The 22,512-nt window shown below is 41.7% G+C and overlaps 1 protein-coding gene across 7 annotated transcripts in view; it reads left to right on the top strand.

Moving 5' to 3' along the window:
- FARP2 (FERM, ARH/RhoGEF and pleckstrin domain protein 2) overlaps positions 1 to 22,512 on the top strand; it is a 62,561-nt gene that overhangs the window by 26,686 nt on the left and 13,363 nt on the right. For 5 of the 7 annotated variants that reach the window (XM_051627014.1, XM_051627013.1, XM_051627011.1 and 2 more), the window contains exons 8-15: positions 4,478 to 4,625; positions 5,976 to 6,065; positions 7,358 to 7,521; positions 7,668 to 7,736; positions 8,318 to 8,375; positions 9,035 to 9,287; positions 20,076 to 20,254; positions 21,087 to 21,176. In XM_051627014.1, coding sequence (XP_051482974.1) covers positions 4,478 to 4,625; positions 5,976 to 6,065; positions 7,358 to 7,521; positions 7,668 to 7,736; positions 8,318 to 8,375; positions 9,035 to 9,287; positions 20,076 to 20,254; positions 21,087 to 21,176 — 1,051 coding nt within the window. The remainder of the gene's footprint in view (positions 1 to 4,477; positions 4,626 to 5,975; positions 6,066 to 7,357; positions 7,522 to 7,667; positions 7,737 to 8,317; positions 8,376 to 9,034; positions 9,288 to 20,075; positions 20,255 to 21,086; positions 21,177 to 22,512) is intronic. The other 2 variants (XM_051627012.1, XM_051627015.1) reach the window with 2 other exon arrangements.

Below are 22,512 nucleotides of genomic sequence, written 5' to 3'. Positions count from 1 at the left end.
ATTTTTTTGGTCTAGCACATTACTTTGTTGCTTCAGCCAGAACCTGAATTAACTTCACTTGTTTTATTTTAATAGTTTATTTTTTAAAAGTTTGTATTTTGAAGACAGTGTATTGGTGGGGGTGCAGTTAAATCCCAGCACCTCAGACACTCAAAATGCCTTCCTGCAAGCAGCATGAGTAGAATACTTGCTGTGGGATAAGTGTAGTCCAGAGTTAAACATAACATAATTTGCTTGTGTTCATGTGGCTATTTTTTGTTTTGTGTGAACGTACATAAATCAGGAGAGAAACTGAAGATTTGATTGGTTTATATTTACATTTGCTGTTAGTCTTTGTGTCCTGTCACAACTTGTTAGCTTAGTTGCCCATTCCTTACATTGTTTGTAAATGAGAAAAACTGTAGCTTTACATTGCTACAAAGTCTAAACAATTTCTGGACGTGCATTTGTTTTGACACTTCATCTTTAGAATTCTATATTAATCATTGATTTTAAATACTCTGTAAATCACCTAACATTTAACAGCATTTATTTTCAATTGATTGCCATGTGACTGGTGTAACACTCTGCCAGTATTTGTCTAGAGGGATGTTTGTAAGGCAACTTGATGTGAAAACTTAATGCCTTGATGGCATTTTTTGCTGGAAAGTACTTTAATAGATAGTCTGTTGTCCACTGACCTGGGGAAGATTAAGTAGATTTATCTCCTTAGTGGATGAACAAAATTAGACCAGATTGTTTTCAGGCTGGCCTGTGCAGCTTGGTCTGCAGCAGACATCTGAGGGCAGTTCCTCTGAAGCTGCTGCTCATCAGTAACCATTTGGGGTGCCCAGTGTTGCTCTGGGCTTTCCCCACTCCAGGCTCTTTCTGCTTTGGTAGGTTCAGGCAGGTTGTGTGCATGTCAATACTCTTAAAATTATTATTTTCATTTTTCCTGAGATGTGCTGGGCTTTGGATCATAGCTAATGGAATGTAAAATAACTGCCAGTGGTTCTGAATCAGTTACACTAGGCTGTTTGTGAAGAATTTTTACTACTATTTAGCTCAAATGTTCTAGTTGCCATTTTATCAGAATCTTTGTTTCCCTTCCCAACCCTCTTTTCCAAAACCCAGCAACCATAGCATCCTGAACATCCTCTTTAAAAACCAAAGCACCACTTTCATTCTTACTGTCTCTCTATTCAGAAGAATTATAGCAAGATTTGGTGTGGGTGGGAGTTCTTAGAGTGCTATTAGAGTGTAATTCAGGAAGCTGTGGCCAAAAAGAGTATTTATGATCTTTGGCCATGTGTGTGTTTAATAACCAGGAACCATGGTACTTCAGCTATTTTAACACAGTTAAGGCATCTGTGGCAGAAGTGCTGGCAACACCTAAAGCCAGTGTAAAAACATGAATTCCAGCATTACTCTTTTCAGTAAGGGAAGAGAAATCTGCTTTACCAGTTTAAGCTGTTAGACATAGCTAGTACCTGCGATGGTAACACTGGTAGAAATGCAACTACAAGACTCTGTCAAGTTTGGCATTTCTTTTTCCATTTGAAATCAGATTTTTCATCCTGTGTGCTCCTTACAATCCCTTTATACATACACTGCCTTATAATCCTGACGTTTGGGTAAGGTTGGAACATGGGCTGAACTTGTGAAGTAAGGAACTTCACCAAATCCCTGCTTTCTGCAGCTGGCAAAATAAATTTTGGATTTCCTGTTGTAATGTTTTAGATTTATTTTTTTTTCTTCCCCTCCAGAATGAATAAGGCAATAGAATAGTGCTGAAATCCTGTCATTAAGTGTCTGTGCATTCAGGCTTCCTTTCTCAGTGCATTTTTGTGTGTGTGTGTGTGTTTTAAGTCTAAGGATCATTTTACTGAGAATCAAAGAAGCATTGTTTCTTCTAACAACCTCCATTTTTGCAGTGTTAACATACTAGACAAGTTTCATGATTTCTGGATTGTAGAGACATGCAGTTAATATGTTTAGCTGTCATCCCTGTTTCTGATAAATTCAAATGTAGTCATCATTCACCTTAATTTTCTCCATTTATATTTGAAAGAAATCTATATGGAGCAAAAAGAAAAAAGTTGTTTAATCAAAGACATGACTACAGGTAGGTAGGAGGAGGAATTTTTAAGGAGCATGCCCAGAAAGGCAAGTCAGGGTAGCTGGAGAATTCCTTTAGTACCCATGTTGTGGTTGGCACTACACAATACATTAAAATAGATGACGCTACAAATAGTTTTTCATCTGTTTTAATGAAATGGAATACAGATTTATGGAAGGGAAGCCATTTCCTCCAAAAGAGGATTTTAAAAAAATTGTCTTTGTGCATTAATTTGTATCTGGTTTCAGTACTAGTTGGTTGTAAATAGAGTAATAGTGACTTTTTATCCCCTGTATCTTCCATGTGCCATCACATTTGTACTAGTGAACTTGGACCTTGCAGGAACAATTCAATCACTGCATTAGTGTAGGGGGCTCATGTGGCACTTGCTTGGAAGTAACACACTATTTATTATTTTTAATCATTTTCATTAGGGATGCAGGAGTCATGCAGCTGTGACTGAAGCAGGATCACCACTCCTAGTGCTCCAGCAGGTCCTGTGCTGCTTGTGTTTCCATGGAGCTAGCACAGGAGAAGGGTTGCCTGCCTTAGCTAATTCTCCTGGGCTGTATTTTAATGGTTTCAAATTGAAAAAGGGTAGATTTAGGTTAGACATCAGGAAGAAATTCTTCACCATGAGGGCAGTAAGGTGCTGGAATAGGTTTCCTAGGGAGGTTGTGGATGCCCCCTCCCTGGAAGTGTTCAAGGCCAGGTTGGATGAGGCTTGTGCAGCCTGGTCTAGCATGAGGTGTCCCTGCCTGTGCAGGGGGGTTGGAACCTGATGATCCTTAAGGTCCTTTCCAACTTTAACCATTCTGTGATTCTGTGATTCTGTTTGTGCCTAAAATTGGGCAGTAGTGCAGTCTTGGAGCAAGTTTTTAGTTCAGACACTGCCTCATGTGACAGGCTTGGTTTTGTAATAAAGACTTTTTGTTACTTCACAGCATAATTGGGGCAGGATCAGTAGCAAGAACTCCTATATTTTCATGACAGCATTTGCTTGTTCTTGGAGTATCCTAGGCCCTCTGTCAGGACTTCTGAACTGATAGGGACAGTTTAGACTTTTAGGGAAAAGATCTCATCAATACAAGTACTGGTGCTTCACTAGATCATTTCAGGGCTTTTGAAATGACACATGCTGATCTGTATTTTGGCCTTCACATGCTTGGTGGCACAAGAGCTCTGCAGTGCCTTCTGTGACCTGGGCAGGAGGTGTTTCAGGCACCTCTCCTGCTCCATGGGTGCTCCCTCTTCCCTCCACTGACTCTTCTGATGAGCCTGGACACATGGTCTATGGACACCCCTCCTGATCTTGAGAAGCAGTCAAAAATTGCACTACAGCAGAGTGAACTCCCCCTCGTGGAGAAGAGTGGGGGGGAAGGGAAAAAAAAAAAAGATACAGGAAAACAAAATGTCAGTTGTTTGCCTTCAGCAAACTTGTGAAGAAGGAAATCAAGGCTGAGTCTGTGACTGGTGCACGCCAGAGTCTGTAGTAGTCTGTATTGCTTGCTTGGGCTTTGTGGAGGATCTGGGGGCCTCCAGGCCTGTCAGCCTCACCTCAGTACTGAGGGTGATTATGGAGCAGTTCAGGTGCACTCACGCGGCATACACAGGACAGCCAGGAGATCAGCCCCAGCATGGGTTCATGAAAGATCCTGCTTGACCAACCTGATCTCCTTTGTTTAGTCTAGGGAAGAAGAGTTTGAGGGGAGACCTTGTTGCTCTCTACAGCTGCCTGAAAGGAGGTTGGAGTGAGGGGGAGGAGGGTGTGAGTCTCTTCTCCCATGTAACCAGTGACAGGACAAGGGGAAATGGCCTCAAGTTGCACCAGGGGAGGTTTAGGTTGGATGTTAGAAAAAATTTCTATACTGAAGGAGTGGTTGGGCATTGGAACAGGCTGCCCAGGGAAGTGGTGGAGTCACCATCCCTGGAATTGTTAAAAAAACATGTGGACGTAGCACTTAAGGACATGGTTTAGTTGTCATTGTGATGTTGGGTTGACAGTTGAACTTGATGATCTTAGAGGTCTTTTCCAACCTTAATGGCTCGATGATTCTAATCTAACACATATAAAAACAAGCAGAGGAAGGAGCATTGTGGATTGAATTCTGATGTGTTCAACTTTATTGTTTCTAAACTGAAAAAACTGTGAAACTTGTTCCAGTGTTTCAGTCTTGGTCATCTGCCATTGCATATTGCTCCTACTACACAACTTTCAGTGTAATACTTAAATTGGAGTGAAACTGCCCAACTAGAAGAGATAGAGAATTTACAATTAGTGCCTGAGTTAAGTGTCTTAGCCATGGTGGCAATATTGTAGAATCAGATTGCTCTTAAAATTTTCTTTTCTTAAAAATTTCTTTCTCGTCCTCGCTATAGGGGTCAAACTCCTGCAGAATCTGACTTCCAAGTTCTTGAAATTGCTCGGAAGCTGGAGATGTATGGCATCAGATTCCACCTTGCATCTGACCGTGAGGGCACCAAAATTAATCTAGCTGTTTCACACATGGGTGTGCTGGTATTTCAGGTAAGGTGGGGGTAGGGGACTGGGTAGGTGTCTGTCCATGAGCACGTCTTGGGACTAAGTCTATCCTTTTAACTTTAGGTGTCTGTGATGATTTTAAAGCTTGGCACATTTTTTTGTGGTTAAGGGAATGTCATTTAAGCCCCCAAAATGCAATTTGGTGCAGTTTCACCTTGTTGGTGCAGAAAGAAGAGCATCAAAACCAACAGTGACAATGAAGTAGAAGGGTTTTTGTTGTCTGTTTGAAAGTTATGGATCATCAGTTTGTTTGGTACAGGCCTGGAATCCTGAATTTTTTGGGGACAGTTTCCATTGTTTTAGTGTTGCAGTGTATTTTTGCTGGGATGATGTTGCTTTAGTGTATAGAAGTGCTGTTTCATTGGAAGTCATGGGAGCAATCAGAACTACTACTTTTGTTGTATTAAGTAAGTGACTCAGTGATCAGAGTTCTGTTCATGAATGTGATCAGATTATTCCCCCATCCCCCTCAAAACACAGGTGTAGGTGTCCAACCTATTTCCGTTTGGACACTCATTTTCCATTCATTTTGTGTCTTACCTGATATTTTGTTACAGTGGGGCAGCTTCTCTTTGGAGGTTCATCAGCCCCTGCAGTCCTGTAATTCCTTTGTCCTCCTAAGTGACCTCTCAGCCCCTGAAGTTTCCATCATTTCAGCTCATTTGGGTTTTTCTCTTGAAGTACCATTTTTCATATCCCTTTGCTGTTGTGAGGGCGACAGGAGAATTGCTGCAGCAGTGAGTGCTGACAGGGTCCTTCCTTTTGGGAAGGCTTTGGGAGTCAGTGGGATGGGGAAAGGAGGGCAGATATAGGGCAGCCGGGTGAAGGCAGAGCCTGGTTTTAGCCCAGTTTTAGCCAAATAAGCAGGGTTTATGAGCAAGACTGCTTGGCAGGATTCCTAGCATGTGTGGCAAGTACTCCTCAGTATGTTGTACTGCCCAATTGGAAAAGTGAGCTTGGAGGAGTGTGTCTAAAGTTCTGTGCAGAGGAAAAGGAAAGCACATTAAATAAAATGATAATCCTCATCTTTCTCAGGCCATAACGTATCCTGAATATTGATGGAGTTGGAATGTTCCTTTCCCATCAGTTTTCTAGATTTTCATTCAGTTTTCTACTGTCTGCACAGAGACACAGAAACACTGAACACTTGTAGCTATCCCTGTACTGAAAGATACAATTGTTTAAGGGAATATTGCCACCAGGAATAAAAATCCAACAGAATGGGCTGTGGGGTGGTGTGTGTGTGCCCTTGCAGATGTCTATACGCCCACAACAGAATTTTGTTTGCTGCTCTTACTGCTGAAACTTTTGCCAACTTCTGTTATTTTAATTCAGGGTAATACGAAAATCAACACCTTCAACTGGTCGAAGGTCCGTAAACTGAGCTTCAAGAGGAAAAGATTCCTTATTAAACTTCACCCAGAGGTCTGTGTAAGTTTTAATATAGTAATAGGCTGGTCAGTGTTGAAAAAAAAACACCTTTGTTGTGAAAAATTCTAGAGTTTGTAATTCTTTAAAACCGCTTCAGTGGGGTAGGCTTGGATTCATCATGCAGGTAACAGTCTTTCCTTTCTCACCCCATGTCTGTTGTCTTAGATTTTTAGGTTCTGTGCATCAGCCTCAGCTTATCTTTGACATAGGCATGCTCATGTGTACTGTAAGATAGGGAAAAAAAAACCCCAAACAAAAAACCCAAGTATTTTTGTCTCAGTACTTGTATTCTGAAAAAGTTACACAACCCCAGGCGTAAATACAGACTGGGGGAAGAATTTTCCCTCAGGGAAAATCAGGAAGAAATTCTTCATCGTGAGGGTAGGAAGGCACTGGAACAGGTTGCCCAGGGAGGTTGTGGCTGCCCCCTCCCTGGAGGTGTTTAAGGCCAGGTTGGATGAGGCTTGTGCAGCCTGGTCTGGTGGGAGGTGTCCCTGCTCATGGCAGGGAGGTTGGAACCTGATGATCTTTAAGGTCCCTTCCAACCTTAACCATTCTATGATTATTTAATTTAATATTTACCTTGGATAAAAAAGGAGGTTAACAGTCAACACTGATCCATTATGGTCAAAATGAACTAAAACAACTTAAGCACTGAAATAGTAAATCTCTGTTGTTTAGGTCAAAGTGTGTTAGGAAAAATCTAGTAGAGTCCCTTCATTCAAACCTGATACACCTCAGGAAATAACAGATGGGTGAGATTATATTGTTGGAGCTTAATTTTAAGGACTGTGTGATTAGTTTTGATACAGCCTTATCTTTTCTGTACATCTGTAGAGCAGAAGTATTATTTTTCATGCTTGGCTAATTTAACAGTAGATGTTTTTGATTGCAGGTGTTGTCAAAGTTGTTGGTGCTTCCACACTGGTTAACTAGATTATGTTCAACATAGGGTTGTATTAAAATGAGGGAAAAGGGTGTTTGGACATACTGTGGTTATGTGTGCCAAGGAAACCTGAAGCAGGACACACTGTCTGCATGTATAGTAGTGTGTCTTACAAAGAGAACCTCAAATTTCATGTGAAATTTCATTATTTCATTGTATTCCAACATCCACAGTGTTATCCAGTCTCCTCTAAATCTCAGGAAGTAAGACAAGCATCAGAACTTCTAAGGAAAAATAATGTTATAATTGCTATTATTTCACTTAAATATTTTAACTTCTTTCATGTTCCTTACTTTACAATCCATATTTCTTAAAGTGGATTATTATGTTTTGTTCCCAGGGCCCATATCAAGACACGTTGGAGTTTCTTTTGGGAAGTAGGGATGAATGTAAAAACTTCTGGAAAATCTGTGTTGAATATCACACCTTCTTTAGGCTCTTTGATCAGCCAAAGCCAAAGGCTAAAGCAGTGTTCTTCACCAGAGGGTCATCATTCAGATACAGGTAGGAGGAAACATAACAGATTTATTAAAGCTGAATTCCTTGTGTCTTAGAAAATGAGATCAAAAGGACAAAGTATTCTAAAGCCATTCCATTTGTAATTCTCATCCACTGCATTTCATAATGTTTGTGTTTTTGTGGGTTCACAGTGGACGAACTCAGAAGCAACTAGTGGATTATATTAAGGACAGTGGGATGAAGAAAACCCCATATGAAAGGTAAGCACAAATACTTTTGTAGTTGATATATTCACAGTGCCCTTTCTTCCTGTATTTCAGTGTTCGTAAATGACTATGTGACAGATTGATTTTCTAGTAATTTATTGGCATAGAATCTAACCAGAAGAATGATGCAAGATGCCACTTTTTGGAGTGTAACATACAGAATTTTCTGTCCCATCAATTATGTGGTTGAATGAATTGGCAAGTTGTTAGTAAAATTGTTACAGATTAACTCAAGTCTGTATTTGAAGCCATTGGCTTGTAGATGTTTTTACTGATGGCAAAGGAAGAAGTTAAACTAAATGTGTTGTTTAATCTAGTCTTCTACCCCAAGTTGTTCTTGACTTGTCCTGCAGTGGTGTGAATGATCTGGATCTTGCTTTATTCTGTTTTCTGTATGTTCCTTACTCCTGCGTTAACTCGCGACTCCTTCGACTTTGAAAAGCTCAACTAGTTATTAACAAAGCATGATAAAATCCAGCCTGAGATGCTTCTGTTGGCTGCTAGAGTTGGAGCCAGCTGAGTAGGGAGGGGAGAAGGCTCCCTTGGGAGCTCACAGGGTGCTCTCTGTTCTGCAGGAGGCACAGCAAAGCCAGAGCATCCACTCGCGCTTCGAACACCGACGTGCCGAAACAGGTCAGTGCTGCAGCACTTGGATATTGCAGTCAGGGAAGCTGGCAACCAAGGGATGGTGAAGGAAAGGTGATCTGAGTGAAGCATTTGTCTGGAATCCATTTCATGTTTGATCTTTACATGGTTTTAATTCTTTTCATGAGTGGTGTCAGTTTTGGTAGTTGTAGCTAAAGGAGTCTATAAAGTGAGTAATGTTTTCCTTTTCAGAGTTCAGTTTAACTGAAAAGAAAATATCATGCTTTCTTGTATGTTATTATTTCAGAGGGTTAATTTGTCTTGAGGTGCTATCTAACTGCTTCCTGTGAAAGTCTTTATGTTCATTGCATCAATGCCTTCTACAATCAGTGCGCAAGGGGTTAAGGATCACAGGATTTTACTGTCATTGTTTTGTGTTACTTTCTCTTGTGGATGCTTTTTCAGCAGAGGCTATAAAATACAGGGATTTAGTTTTCCATCCAGTTACCAGAATTCAGGAAAAAAAAGACTTTGCTTCTTACTGGGGTTGCTGGATCTGTTTCTGTGTGCAATGTACTGTCTGCTGTAAAGTGGGTTCTTTTGAAGCGCGCATAATCCTTCTGCATCAGGAACTGGATGTTGCTTTTGTTTTTCTGTGTTAAAAAAACCTTTTTATGTGTTTTGTTTCTACTTTTTTTTCCTCTTAGAGTGTCCCATTCACTGAGGGCTTGAGAACCCCAGGGTCTCCTGCCTCAGCAGCTGCCCCCTTCCACTCAGTTCACTCATCGGCCACTCCTACTCCTGTCCTGCCCAGCTTTGCAGAAACCAGCCCTTCCTCTTTGGACCCCCGAGCACCATATACAAGGATCCCAGAAAAAAACACTGCAGCACCAGCAGAAGAAGTGGGGAGGAAACTGATGCAGCAGCCTGGATCTCCCATGCTCCAAGGTGTTGGGTTTGGTAGTGTTGCAGGAAACTGTAACCCTGCTTGTCCTGTTTCTGAGAGTGGTTGCAGTTTAGATCTAGATGTAGAGAAAAGCAGTAAGGAGAACAGGGTGGCTGTTTGTAAAAATGACAATGATGAGGATGACTTTACCACAGGTGTTTCCCTTGCTGAACGAGACCATCAGCATGGCAGTCAGGGTGCCCCTCGTTTCACATTGACAAATTCACAGTTACAGGTGTCAGAGGAATTCATTGATGATGACCCAGCAGAAATGTCCTTTTTTGCTGGGGGTTCTGAGGCATTTACATACGTGTACAGTGGTTTAGAGTTAAAGGGCTCTGATTTTTCCAAGTGTGTGTCAGAGTCTCCTGGCTTAACTGCAGATGCCCTGCAGCAAAATACAGTCTCTTCTCAGTCAAGCCCTGACAGGTACTCAACCGAAGCAGTAGATATGAATATGGAAGATGAGTTTGAATTTGAAGAAGGGAGTGATTTCAATGGCAATGAGAGACCATCAGATACCTCAGAGCTGTTTGAGGTGAAGGCCCAAGCAAGCAGAATGCAGAGCCTCCTGAGCCCTTCCGAAACGAGTTCGCTCATCAACAACCGCTCTGAGAGCAGCTCCCTCAATAATTTGCCTCTCAATGGTCCCTCCTCCCTGCACACCTACAGCTCTGCCAACCATTCAGAGGCCAGTTCTATGGTGAACTTCCCTGCCTACTCAGTCCACTCTGAGTCCAGCTCAGCCTTTCAGTTCACAGACATTATTGACCAGCTGGAGCAGCTGAGCTGTCCTCCTACCACCACAGAAGACTCCAGCAGCACAGACACGGACTCCTGGGACTCCGAAACTGCTGCACCACTGGATGTAAACCTTTTCTTTAGCAACCCTTTTGCTCAAGCCACCAGTGAAAATTTTGCTTTTGACTTTCAGAATAATTTAAAAAATCTCACACAAGAAGACTGGACGGAGAAGGCACATGCCAATTAATTGATTGATTCTTGATTTTTTTGTGATAGATCCCTCTATACTGTTCAGGCTTAGAAGTGCAGAAGGTGTGATGTCAGTCACTTTAAGCAAGAAAACTCTAATCCAATGGCTGGACTTTAAATCACATAATGTCATTGATTTTTTTTTTTTTTTCCAAAGTACCTCTCCAGCTTCCCTCCAAGCATCCTAGCTTTGCTGCTCCATTGTATGCATCACTGTGCATCCAAGAATGTCTTCTAATAGGCTGTGATGTTCTCAAAATACTGCAAGTATCATCAGCTAGTTCATTCATGCAGACATCACAAACTACAGTATGTTGAAGGATTTCTTTGACTATAAACGTATCTGCAAGGGTCTGATATAATATGCAGTTCCTCCAGGAACCAAATCCAACAGTCACTTTTGCCCTTGCTTGTTAACAAGCAGCCACATCCAGTGAATTAGCTATTTTCCTGCTATGCAGTGAGAATCCTCATTTTGTTTTTTTTTTGTTTCCACGATCCAAAAAATGGACAATCTTCAAACCAACTATGAAGGAAAATTTTAAAACATCAACCTATGCAACATGTCTGTGGTATACTTTGAAGAATAAATAACTTTAGAAGAGGGAGTGTGTACACAAAGGAAAGCAGCAGTCACCAAAACTTCTTCTGAAGACAATCATTGTATTTTCTGACTTCAAAGTGCCTTCAGAAATTAAGCAACAAACAAGTAACCTTCTGCTTTGCAGCAGTGTGGAGATATATGCAAAGACTATAAAAGCACTTAATCCCCATTCCATTTTGTCTCACCTTTTTCTTTATTTAATCACTCTGCAAAAAAAATCAAAACACTTATAAATGACTTGATGAAAGTGTCCTTTATCTGTGGAAGACAGGTGGTGCTAAACCTGCTCTTAGCTTTAACTTCTTCTTTAAAATAGAAACTGTATTCAGAAAAATAGTGTAAACTGCCTGAGAAACTGAGATCTTAGGAGGAGTGAATACTGCAGGCAACAGTTAGAGCTTCACTGCTTTTACAGATTATTTGTTTTTTAGTCAGGTAACTTTGGCATGAGACTTGATCTGTGAGTTTGAAAGTGTAATTGAAAAGGCAGTTACTGAACTGGCCATATGAAATTTAGCAGCATTTATTGACACAAAACAGTAATAGTTATGAAATGTCCAACCTGATGGATTCAGGGGGGGTGAAATTCTGAGCTTCAGCTTGTAATAGCATTTTTTTATAGTATTTTGCTTTTGTACAAGCAGGAGTGTGAAATATATAACACCTGACCAAAACTTTGTGATGGGAAGCATCTTCTCATTCAGCCATTTGTTTTGGGGTTCCCTGTTGCCCAGTTTTGAGTCCTTTGCAGTTTCCAGGAGGAGTGAGTGCAGTACTAGTGCACTCAATGTCTCCAAAATAAGCAGCTTACAAGCATAACTTTATACTCAATATTATTCATATCAGTTTTCTTAAATGTGGTCTTGATATATCGTTAAAAGACCTTCATTCTTTACTCAAACATTTTTTAAAAAATACTATTATTTCTCAAAATTCTGGTAACTAAACCATCAAGAGAATTCCTCTCAAGGTATGGTAGAACAGGAGGAGGTAAAACCTCCTTTAGTCACTCATTTCTTCTAGTGTAGTTTTTACTAAAGTATGATGATTCTTCAAAGCACTTGCTTTTACATTGTGGTTACTGTGTTTGAGTGGAGTTGCTGCTGTTCCCTGAGAAATCTGTCTCCTTTGCCAGTGGCACAGAAAATGAAAGCATGTTTACAGTTAGTCTTAGTTTGGACCTACAGGAAGGTACAGCAGTTTGACTGCTCTTTTTTTGTTTGTAAGTGGTACCGGTTTTGTGGGTGACTTTTTTTCGTGTGACTTTATTCATACCTGTGGAGATGCTGTGGTGGATGCGTGGTGGGACATTTCTAAAGAGGCACTTGGAGGAGGTCCTCAGTTGGGTCCAGAGCTGGTACCTTGAAGCATGTTCTTAGGCAGTTGGTTTCCTTCCCACAGCTAACTACATTATGTAGTTTGAAAAAGAAGAAGAACAGAAAACAAATACTTCTGCCTGCAAACTCTCTTGGAGGTGGTAAGAGTCAGGGACAAACACCTTTACCTAAAGATTTAGAGGAAAGCTGTTTATTTCCTTATCTCTTAAGAAAAGAATTCAGCTATTTACAGATAACCATGTCTGCCTCCATTTTATGTTCTGTGCCTCAATCACAGGCATTCTCTCTACATATTTTAGAATTGCTTAATATGGGAACAAATGCAACTACAATCTCTAGGTTTTCAAAAGATTTTGGGGAAAAGCTGCCTCTGTTTTCAATAGCCACACTTGGCAATCCTGAGAGAAGGCTTGCCAGGATGTTTTCTTGCAATGTAGTTAATTTGAAAAGGCATCTTCAGTGTTTTGCTTCTTGTATTTTGCAGTTATGCGGATCTTTTATTGGCAGTTTTAAATCTCAGGGATTTTTTTAAAGAAATTAAAAAGTAATCATAGTCTTAATGTAATGCTTCTTTTGTTTTCTAAAGGAATGGGAGTGATAAGCATCTTGGTCCTTTAGCTTGGAGAAAGATCTGTATATCCAGAGGTGAGAACAGAGGTGGTTGGGTGAGGGGAGCTTTGACCCAGGTATGGAGCTGGTCAGATGAAGGCTTTAGTTAGACATGCCACCAGGAACACTGATCCTTCTCATCATCCAGCTGCTCTGGATACCTGGATTTGGGATGCTTGCACAAAGACAATGCTGGTCAGCACCTCTGGACTGGTATCACTTGCTGGGATTGCACACCATGGGGTACTTGCAGGTTGTGTGAGAGAGCTGGGTGCTGCTGCCTGTGCCCCTGGCAGCTGCTCTGTGCTGTTGCTAGTGGATAGCATATAGCTGATGTGGTTTCTTTCTGGGCTTTTCTAGTTTTCAAAGCTAGATGGCTTCTGAGGACATAGTTGCATGCTTAGCTCTATCATTTTATTTGTGGTTTCCAAGAGAGGCACAAAGGAGGAGAAAATGTAGTTCCTAAGTAGAGTTTTTATTATAGTCAGGAAGCTGTGAGAAGAGTTTCTTCATAATTTTCTCCAGAGGGATAAGTTCTGATTCACTTTCCAGTAGAGATGGAGAAAAACCAGCCTGCCTTCAAGGGAACAGAGCTGCTCAGTGCTTCACAGTGAACTCGGGCACCAATTGTGAGTTATTTTACTGCCTTAGAGCTATGCCAGGCATCCTTTTCTCCCCAGCTGTCTCTTGAGGTGGCAGGAGGAGGTGAGAAGGAGAGGCTCACCATTGTCTGTCTTTGTTGTTTGTCTTGGGTAGCGTGAGGGAACTGGTGCACTTGGGTGCAGTGTGGTTGTGTCCCTAGTACCAGTGGTGCCACTGAGTTTTCAGTGCTACTCCTTGCAGTTGGTTTTGGTTTATTTCTGTAGTGTTTATACTACTAAAACTTTGTACTGATGGTGTTTTAATCCTGACCCCATGGGTTTCCTGTGCAGGAAGGTGAGTAGTGTGCTGGCAACTGTGGAATTGGTGCTTGCCACCTAACCAAGAGAGCTTGGCCCCTTGCAGACCCTGTGCAGCAAAAGCTGCTGTGGGAGTCACATGACATGAAAAAAAGGGGGAGATTACATAGAAAAAATCAAAATATCTTTGGTGAACATCCCATGCATGCTCACTTTGAGAAGGAATTTGAGGAGCTGTGGTAAGAGCACATGAAAGCTTAGGTGCAAACCTTCACTTGTGTGTGACAAGTAGTGAGTGGTCATCCTCTCCTCCTTCCAACAGTGTCATTTCTGAAAGGTACGTTCTTTCATGTTTGCTTTCTGCCCCCGTCTGGAGGAGGCTGGGGAGAACATATCTAGGTACTTACATGCTAGTTGATAAACAGGTTTTAGTGGTATGGTTTTTTTTATGGAGAACCGCTGGGGTTTCCAGGGTTGTTCTGCTGCTCCAAACTGTATATCCATCAGCTGTTGAAGCAGTAGCTCAGCAAAGGGAGCATGCTGAAGCCATTGCTCCTGCTCCTCAGTAAAACAGGGCTGCTTTCCATCCTTCCACTTCTGTCTTCCTGTTTTAGCAAATACATGCAGCTGTAGAAAGTATGTCGATATTAGTGGCTTTTCAAAATGAGTTAGGCTGGTAGGTTTTGCTCTCTTGCAGTACTTGTGCATTCCAGTGTGACCAAAAGACACTCAGAAATGTGTGTCTTCAGTGAGTAGATTAATCTGCACCTGTAGTCCTCTATGTATATCCTTACAACCCTTCTATGCTTGAACACATGTATCAAACATAAAGCACTTAATCAGAACATTGTTGATCTTGTGCATGCAGTTAGTGGAACTCTGAATTTGCACAGAACATGGGTCATAGAATATTCCCTGATGTATCCACCACCCAGTTTAACACTGGTAAAGTTTACTAGCCTGTGTTACCTGTCATATGTAGCCTCTGTAATTTTAAAATACTCATTCAAATAATACATGCTGTGTATTTCCCAGGACTTAAAATATTTTATCTTAGGATGGAATCAGATGATATATGAATCTGCTCTCAACTTTCACTTTAATTTCCAGTGGATTTCAGAGTTGCTGGATAATACCAAGTATTGATCCTTTTCCTGTGTATATTTGTGTTGTGGTAATAGGTGATTTTGTTTAAGGGATATTTTTTGTTTTGTTTTGTTGGTGGCTTAATTTTTGTTTGGTGTTGGGTTTGGTTTTTTGGTTGTTGTTTTGGTTTTTTTTGGTGGTAGTTGTTTGTTTAGTTGCAAGTCTTGATAAGGGGAAGAATTTGTGGAGACACTAATAAAAGTCACTAGAATGTTACGTTTTTTGATGCAAACCTGTCGGTAAGTCATTCCCATTATTGTCATTTTGCAAAAAGTTCCAAGCCATAACTATCTGGTATTGAGTGAATGAATCACTATTCACTACAATTTTCACTGTAGTTCTTTAGCTGCCATTACCTGTAGTTTTTAGTAGATCTATCTCACACTATGCTGAGTGTGTATGTAGGGGTATACATACACTCTCTCTGTATGAATATGGGGAGACTTTGCAGTTCCAAACATGGATCAAAAAATCCATTTAATTGTTTTATCTACTTGTGGGCTGCTGTAGCATTAGCCCACCAGGTGAGCTGTAGCTTTGCAGGTTTCAAATCTGGAGCATTAATTGAACCTGATGTGTGGGGAAGGTGGTGTTGTACATTTGCCAAAGTCACAATATTCTGCTGTTGCTTGAATGCACAAGGCTCAGGTGGCAGCTGAGAGGGTGGCTTGTGACAGGCCTGCAGAGTGGAAAGAAACACAGAATGCCCATTTATCAATAGGTACAGGGGTACACACACCCTGGGGAGACTGGCTCCCCAGTCCAACAGGTGCTACTCTTTTCAGGAAAGATTACCTTAAGGAAACAAAGAGGGCTGGAATTTCTTAATTGATCTCTTGAACTTTTTTTATACAGTAAATGTTTTATTGAATTACATGCTGGGATTTTTAATATCTTTGTGTCTGTTCAGATTGCTGGTTATGAACCTACAGATTTGTACTAATTCATAATTTTAATTGTTTATGCAATAAAACAAGGAAAACTTTGATATAAATGACAACATGGGCTTTTTAGCTTTATTTTTCATTACCCTTGTGTTTGAAATAGAATAAATATTTGTTCTCCTAGTCAAGGCTTCTTAAGGGTTTTATTACCAAATTGGCCCAGGCAGTTTTCCTCCTCTACACCTTTGTTACAGGTAGAGCACAGATGGGGCAAATATCAGTGTGTGGTTTTCAAATTACTATTTTGTGGAAACCTTTTGCTGGTGATACAAATGGGACTCAAAGTTCAGATTTTGTTACAGGAATCCTGTTTATTGTGGAGACATTTTCTTTCAAACTGGGTAGTTCCCTTGAACTGTCTTCTGCATGTTTGTTTTTGTTGCAAGTATGTCCTTCATTTTAAATATAGGATATGGAGGCAATTGCATATTTTTCTCAGTTGAAACTTCTCCTTTAGGAGTCTGTGATTAATGCCTGGGTTAAATCCTCTATTCCTGAGTCACACGTACATTGTTTTTTTTAAAAAAAAAGGTTAGTAGTACTTGCATGAGTAAACTGAGCAGGTTTCTAGGCCAATTTGAATTGACATTTTAAATAAATTCTTCCTGTTATTAAGTTTGCTTAATTTATTAAAAAAATTAAGACATCCACTCCAAAAAACTGCTTTTCAGCAAGGAGGAATTACTGGGTGGAATTGGCTCTGACTTGTTTTTGAACAGATTTCAGAACACATTTTAGAACATAGCATGTTATGTTACTTTATTGCAGGGGTTGAATTTGGTGAACTTTGCTTTGATTGATTTTGCTGCAAAGGTAAACCAATTTTACATAGTCTTAGGGAAAAGATGTGCCTGACATAAATGAGGGATTTCAGTTGAAACCCTGACTGTTCATGCCAGTGATGCTGCCAACAGAGCTTTGTGCAAACTGGTAGTTTGAGCTCAGGCAGGTCAAAGCTGTCAGTACAGCATAAAGAAATTCCTGTTGAACACTGTGACAGTGTAAAGGTTTACAAGTTGCAGTCTGTCACCACAGGTGCCTGTTCTTTCCTCCCTGCAAATGGTGTAGCCTTTACAAGGTGGGGAGTGTGGTGAAAGAAGGGTAGTCATTTCAGATCCTGGAGGTAACCATAAACGTGTGACTTTCCTCCATTTATCACATGAAACTGTGGTATTGTTTGCTTAAGGGTAGGTGATTGTAACTCAGTACTATTAGTGTTCTTAAAGACCTTTGAGTATGAGGAATATTACAGTGAACTGACACATTTCTTGATGTTGCATTGAGTTCAGTGTATTTGTGTGTGATGTGGAAGCAGAAGTTTGCCATGTACAGAATGCAGTTGTGTCTGTGAGGGGCTGGGTTGTGTCACTGCATACCCAGGTCATTGCTTGGAAACCCTGACTCCTGCTTACAGTGAAGCTTCCCAATTTTGGGAGGTTTGTGGTATGACTTTTCATGTAGGGAACAAATAAATTTCCACTTAGTGCAGAATGTTGAAAGGTGAAAATGTCCCTCTCAGAGAATTGCCCCATGTAATATACGTGGAAGATGCTGCTGCCTGCAGGGCAGGGAAGACCTCAGTGCAGCAGGGTTTGATGGCAGAGGAAATAATTCATGGGTTTTGATCTACACACCAATATTTCTACCTAATTAGGAGCTTCCTGCACTGAAGAGCTGTCGAAAATGGCAATGGCTGCTCCAGCTGTTGCACAGATTCTTCCTTCACCACCCTTCCCTGGGAGACTAGAGGATTGCTGTACATCTTACCTGTTTGACTGAGAGCTCCCCCCTGTGCTGCTCTAGTGAAGAAATACTGTTGGACTGTGAGAATGGAAGTGTCAGTTGGTTTAACGTCAGCGGCCGAAATACGTCATCATATTGAGTTCATATAAAACATTTAAACCTCAGCAAAAAAGCTCACCCAACCTGCTCCACTGCATTCTGTAGTCCTTCCTAGGAGAGACCAATTTGGGAAGTCACACTAACCTCGGAAACTCCCTTTGCAGAATTTGCTTATTTAAGTTGACAGCCTGTTACAAGTTGCAGCTTTAACAGTTCCTGAATTCTCTACTGTTTTCATCCTCGGGAAATAAACAGGAGGCTACAGGGTGCCCTCCTATAGCTATGGACATGGAGGGGAAGGGCAGTCCTGCCCCTGAAGAAGCCACAGACATTTGCAGCTGTAGGTGGGACCCTCCTCCCTGGCTTGGAGTGAGGGGAAGCTCTGTGCTTCTGCATCCTGAGTCCTGCTCCTTGTTCAGGCTTCTCGAGGAGCTGAACATGCTGCTCACTTTCATAAATCCCTCTGGCTTTGGGCAGCAGGGTTCTTGCTGTCAGATACAAGTGAGAAGGTGTTTAAAATGAATTTAAAGGCCATCTTCTGCTGGGGGTCATAAGAAGTAGAACGACTGGATTGACACAGGCAGGCGCTGGGGTTTGTGTGTAGCAAGTTCTATCCATTTTGCTCCCCCTGTATCCGAACATTTGGTCAGAAAGAAGCAGAAGCAATTCAAGTTACAGTTTCTGGAACATGTCGCTACATCATGTTAAATTCCAAGAATTTAAAGAAGCTACTCACCCCTGTAAGCCTGTAGCATGTTTGGTTTTAAGCTGTTGTTCAGGCCTCCCTGACATGGAAAAGCAAACTTCAATAAACTCCTGTCCCCGTGTAGGTGAAACAAAGGCCAGACGTTGTTTTTCCGTGAGAATATTAAAAGCAGTGGGAACAAGGAAGCTATCCACTCCAGAATGACTGTGCTTGACTAGTGTATTAATAGTTAACTCCGCAGCCTGGATGATAGGAATCTCTTCCAGGTGACTGAGTGCAGCACTGTTTAGCTTCCTGCATTTGTCAATGTGAAAATATGTGCTCGGGCTCCCTCGCCATTGTCGCGCTGCCGGAGCCTTGCGCTGCTTTTGCTTCCTGAGCCAGAGAGCAGCAGCCCCTCCTGCCAGTACTGAACCAAAAAGTCCCAGCTCCTCCTCCAGCACCCATATCTGTGTCAAGAGTTACTGGATATCCACAGGAACTGTTTGTTGTTTTTTTTAAAAAAAGACTTTTGACATGATTTTCTCAATAGTCTGGGAACGCTGAGTTGGTATTTTCGGTTTGTCCGTTGGATGTAGCCCTTGCTCTCTGCTTGTAACACACAACAAATGGTGCTGGGGAGGGTTGTGAGCACGGAGCAGCCTGGTGAAATGGTAGATACTGAAGTGCTTTTCAGTTGCCTGATCTGACAGAGCTTGTCTGTTTATCATAGGGAAGATCAGAAAAAAAAAAACAAACAACAAAAGAGGGGAGGTTTGGCAGGAATTTTGTGGGAGTAGCGTGAATAATTGGAGTGTCTGTTGCCTTTGTTTGTTCCCAAAAAGCAGAGCTTCTTGAGCAGTTGTTGAGCCCCTGAGGAGTGTCTGCATGCTGTTTGTGAGGAGTCTGCAGGAGAGAGGAGAGCAGCTACTGTTCATAGGCTGAAATAATTCACTGGTGGTACCTTATATGTCAGAAATCTCTAGAGTCCACAAATGAAATGAAATAGCAATATAAAAAAGAGTCTGATAATTAGTAACCCAAAGCAAAGCAGCTCCTGTTACTCCTGCATCAGACAAGTTTTGGATTATGTCCATCCAATTAATACATATATTTAGAAAAGCCAGAAATTAATTCTCTTGCATGGTCTTTTTTTTTTTTTTTTGTATGGCACTATGTTTACCTCTCCTTTTGGTACAGTTTTGGAGATTCTCTGATTTCTGAGTGCATTTTTACCAAGTTTTAACCTCTGGATTTTTTTTTTCTGGAGTGGAGAGTAGTGGAATGGTTTGTCGTAGCTTTTCCCTGGAGTGAAAAGGAGTTCTTACTTTAAAAAGGAAAAATTCTTACTTTAAAAAGCAATACACTGCATTGTTGCTACTGCAGTGTAATCCTAAATTGTGAACCCTGCTGCTTTTCCACAAAATCCAGTGGGATTTGAGCACTTTTCCCTAGACACTGAGCAATTTATCCCTTCTCTTAAAAGCAACTGTAAAGGTGCCTGTCTTTACTGTGCTGCCACACAGTAGCTGGGTCACAGGGAATGCTCTTTTGCTTTGAAATATGCACTTCAGTCTTTAGGTGTACATGCCTTTTTTTCTTCTTTTTTTTTGGCCTTTTTTTTAATAATGTGTGATTGGAGTTGAGGTTTACAGTAACAGTGGGTGATCTTCTTAAATGTGCTGTCTTCAGAACCATTTTCTCTCCTTTTCCACTCCATCTTACTGTTCTCTCCCCACCTAGGCCTCCCAGTGGACCATCCCCAGCTCTCTTCCCTCATGCTGAAGAGTTCCCTGGGCTTGAACCCAGCGTTTCAGGTGAACTTGAATGCAGCTGGCCAGGGTTCATCTCCTCTTCTGAGTCCTGTCCTCAGTGATGCTGGTGGTGCCAGGATAGAAGAGGACGACGAAATGAAACGTAAGGTAAGATAATGACATGACTGGGATTTTATATGATGAGAAGAGTGATGGTTTCAGGTGAGGAGCTGTGCTTTGTGCTCACTGGTTGTTGCTTACGTTATGTTTTGTGGTAGTACAGAAGTGCTTGTTGGTTAGTGTTAAAAATTTCTGTGCTGAAGGTTTGGTTGGGGGTGTGTGTATCTCACTGTTGTGGCAGGAGTCTCTGCTGCCCCTTGGTGTAGGGGTCTTGGTGTCTGCTGCTGGGACCACCTCCCACTGTTTTAGCAGGAACAGCCACTGGGAGCCCCAGCATCACAGGGAGCTCTGCTCAAAATCTGTCCTCTGTACAGAGTCACAGAATCAGAGTGGTGAGGGTTGGAAGGCACCTCTGAAGGTCATCTAGTCCAACCTCCCTGGCAGAGCAGGGACCCCTAGAGCAGATCTCACAGGAACATGTCCAAGCAGGTTTGGAATGTCTCCAGAGAAGGAGACTCTACAGCCTCTCTGGGCAGCCTGTCCCAGGGCTCTGTTACCCTCCCAGTGAAGTGTTTCCATATGTTTAGCTTGAACCTCCTGTGCTCCAGCTTGTGCCCATATTTTTGTAAAGTGCTCCCTTGCTTTTGAAATGGTAGTTCACAAAGTGACATTATTTTTAAGAATCTTGAAATACTGATAGTATTTGATAGTAAAGTCAGTATTAGAGAATATAATCCTGAATAGAGGTGCCCTGTTAGCATTTAAGTGCTCCATTGGCACACAGCAAGGGGAAGAAGTGTATGTGAGGTTTGAGCTTGTGCTTAGTAATAAATAGAGTAGTTATATTTTAATACCTCTTGCTCACTGTGTGTCCTTTCAGCGTTTTCCAGCTGACAAGGCCTATTTCATAGCAAAGGAGATTCTTGCTACAGAACGGACCTATTTAAAGGACCTGGAAGTTATTACAGTGGTAAGAGTTTTTCACTTTCCATAATGCTGTCCCTTTTTCTTAACAGATTTGTAATTGCTAATGTGGAAAAACTTGGAATTTCTTCCAGATAGCAGAAGAAGAAAGTCCTGTGGTAAAGCACAGTTCATGAGCCAAGTGGCTGTTACCTTCCTTCTTCTCTAGGCCCTTATGTGGGAGAGCAGATACCTGCTCTGGACTTTTCTTGTTAGCTCTAATAGCTCCACATCATTTGGATGTCTTAGGCAGACTTTCTCTCTCAAAATTGTGAACAGGGACAGCCTAAACATGTTTTGTATTCATCATTACTGGTAGATCATTGCTGTCAGCTCTGTTTTCTCTGTGTTAGTCCTTGGAAAGCTTTTCTCTTTGTGCCCTCAGACTGTGAGAGCAAATTGCAATTGCAAAGGTTATTAAGAATCCATTGGGGTTTGAGGATTGTCTTTTTTGTCTTTGATTTTTGTCTTTGTCTTTTTTGTCTTTGTCTTTATTTGTTGCTGCTTTTACTTTCCTCCCCTCCTTTCACCCAGAGTAGATAAGTGAGTCCTCGTGTGGAGGACAGCTTGAGTTTTTGTTCGTTTATTCCAGGTTTGAAAACTGAATGTTGTGTTCCTATAAGCTGTTGTTTTAATTTCATCAAGGAGAAGTTTGGGTCCCTTAATGCCATACGTCTTCAGTCGAGGTGTTCTCTGCAAGCTCAACAAGCACCAGACAGAATCACATGTCATGATTGGAAAAGACCTCTAAAATCGGAGTCCAACCATCCGCCCAGGGGAAAGAAAACAAACCACAAACCCACAACCACACACCCCACAAAACAAACAACAAACAACCCACAAACAACCTCCCATGCCCACCAGAGCATGCCCTGAAGTGCCTCATCTACATATTGCTTGAATCCCTCCAGGGATGGTGACTCCACCACCTCCCTGGGCAGCCTGTTCCAATGCTTGGCTGATCTTTTGGTAAAGAAGCTCTTCCTAATCTCCAGTCTAACCCTCCCTTGGTGCAGCTTCAGGCCATTTCCTCTGCTCCTGTCGTTATTCACTTGGGAGAAGAGGCCAAACCCACACTACTCCTGATGCAGGCCAGGATGCTGTTGGCCTTCTTGGCCACCTGGGCACATGCTGGCTCATGTTCAGCTGCTGTCAACCAGCACCCCAAGGTCCTTTCCATCGTTGTCTCATCTTTTGCAAATTCCTCCTACAGGCTTCTCAGCACTTCTCCTAAAAGACGGGGGAACCATCTGGCATCTCAGAGGATTTTTGTAGTATTCATGTCCTGGCCAGAAAGCAGGGAATTGGAAGTGATAAGAAGTCTAGTATGTGACATGCAACAA

The sequence above is a fragment of the Apus apus genome, chromosome 8 (assembly GCF_020740795.1).
Source record: "Apus apus isolate bApuApu2 chromosome 8, bApuApu2.pri.cur, whole genome shotgun sequence".
Classification (NCBI taxonomy): Eukaryota; Metazoa; Chordata; class Aves; order Apodiformes; family Apodidae; genus Apus; species Apus apus.
This window is presented reverse-complemented; position numbering and strand designations above follow the sequence as displayed.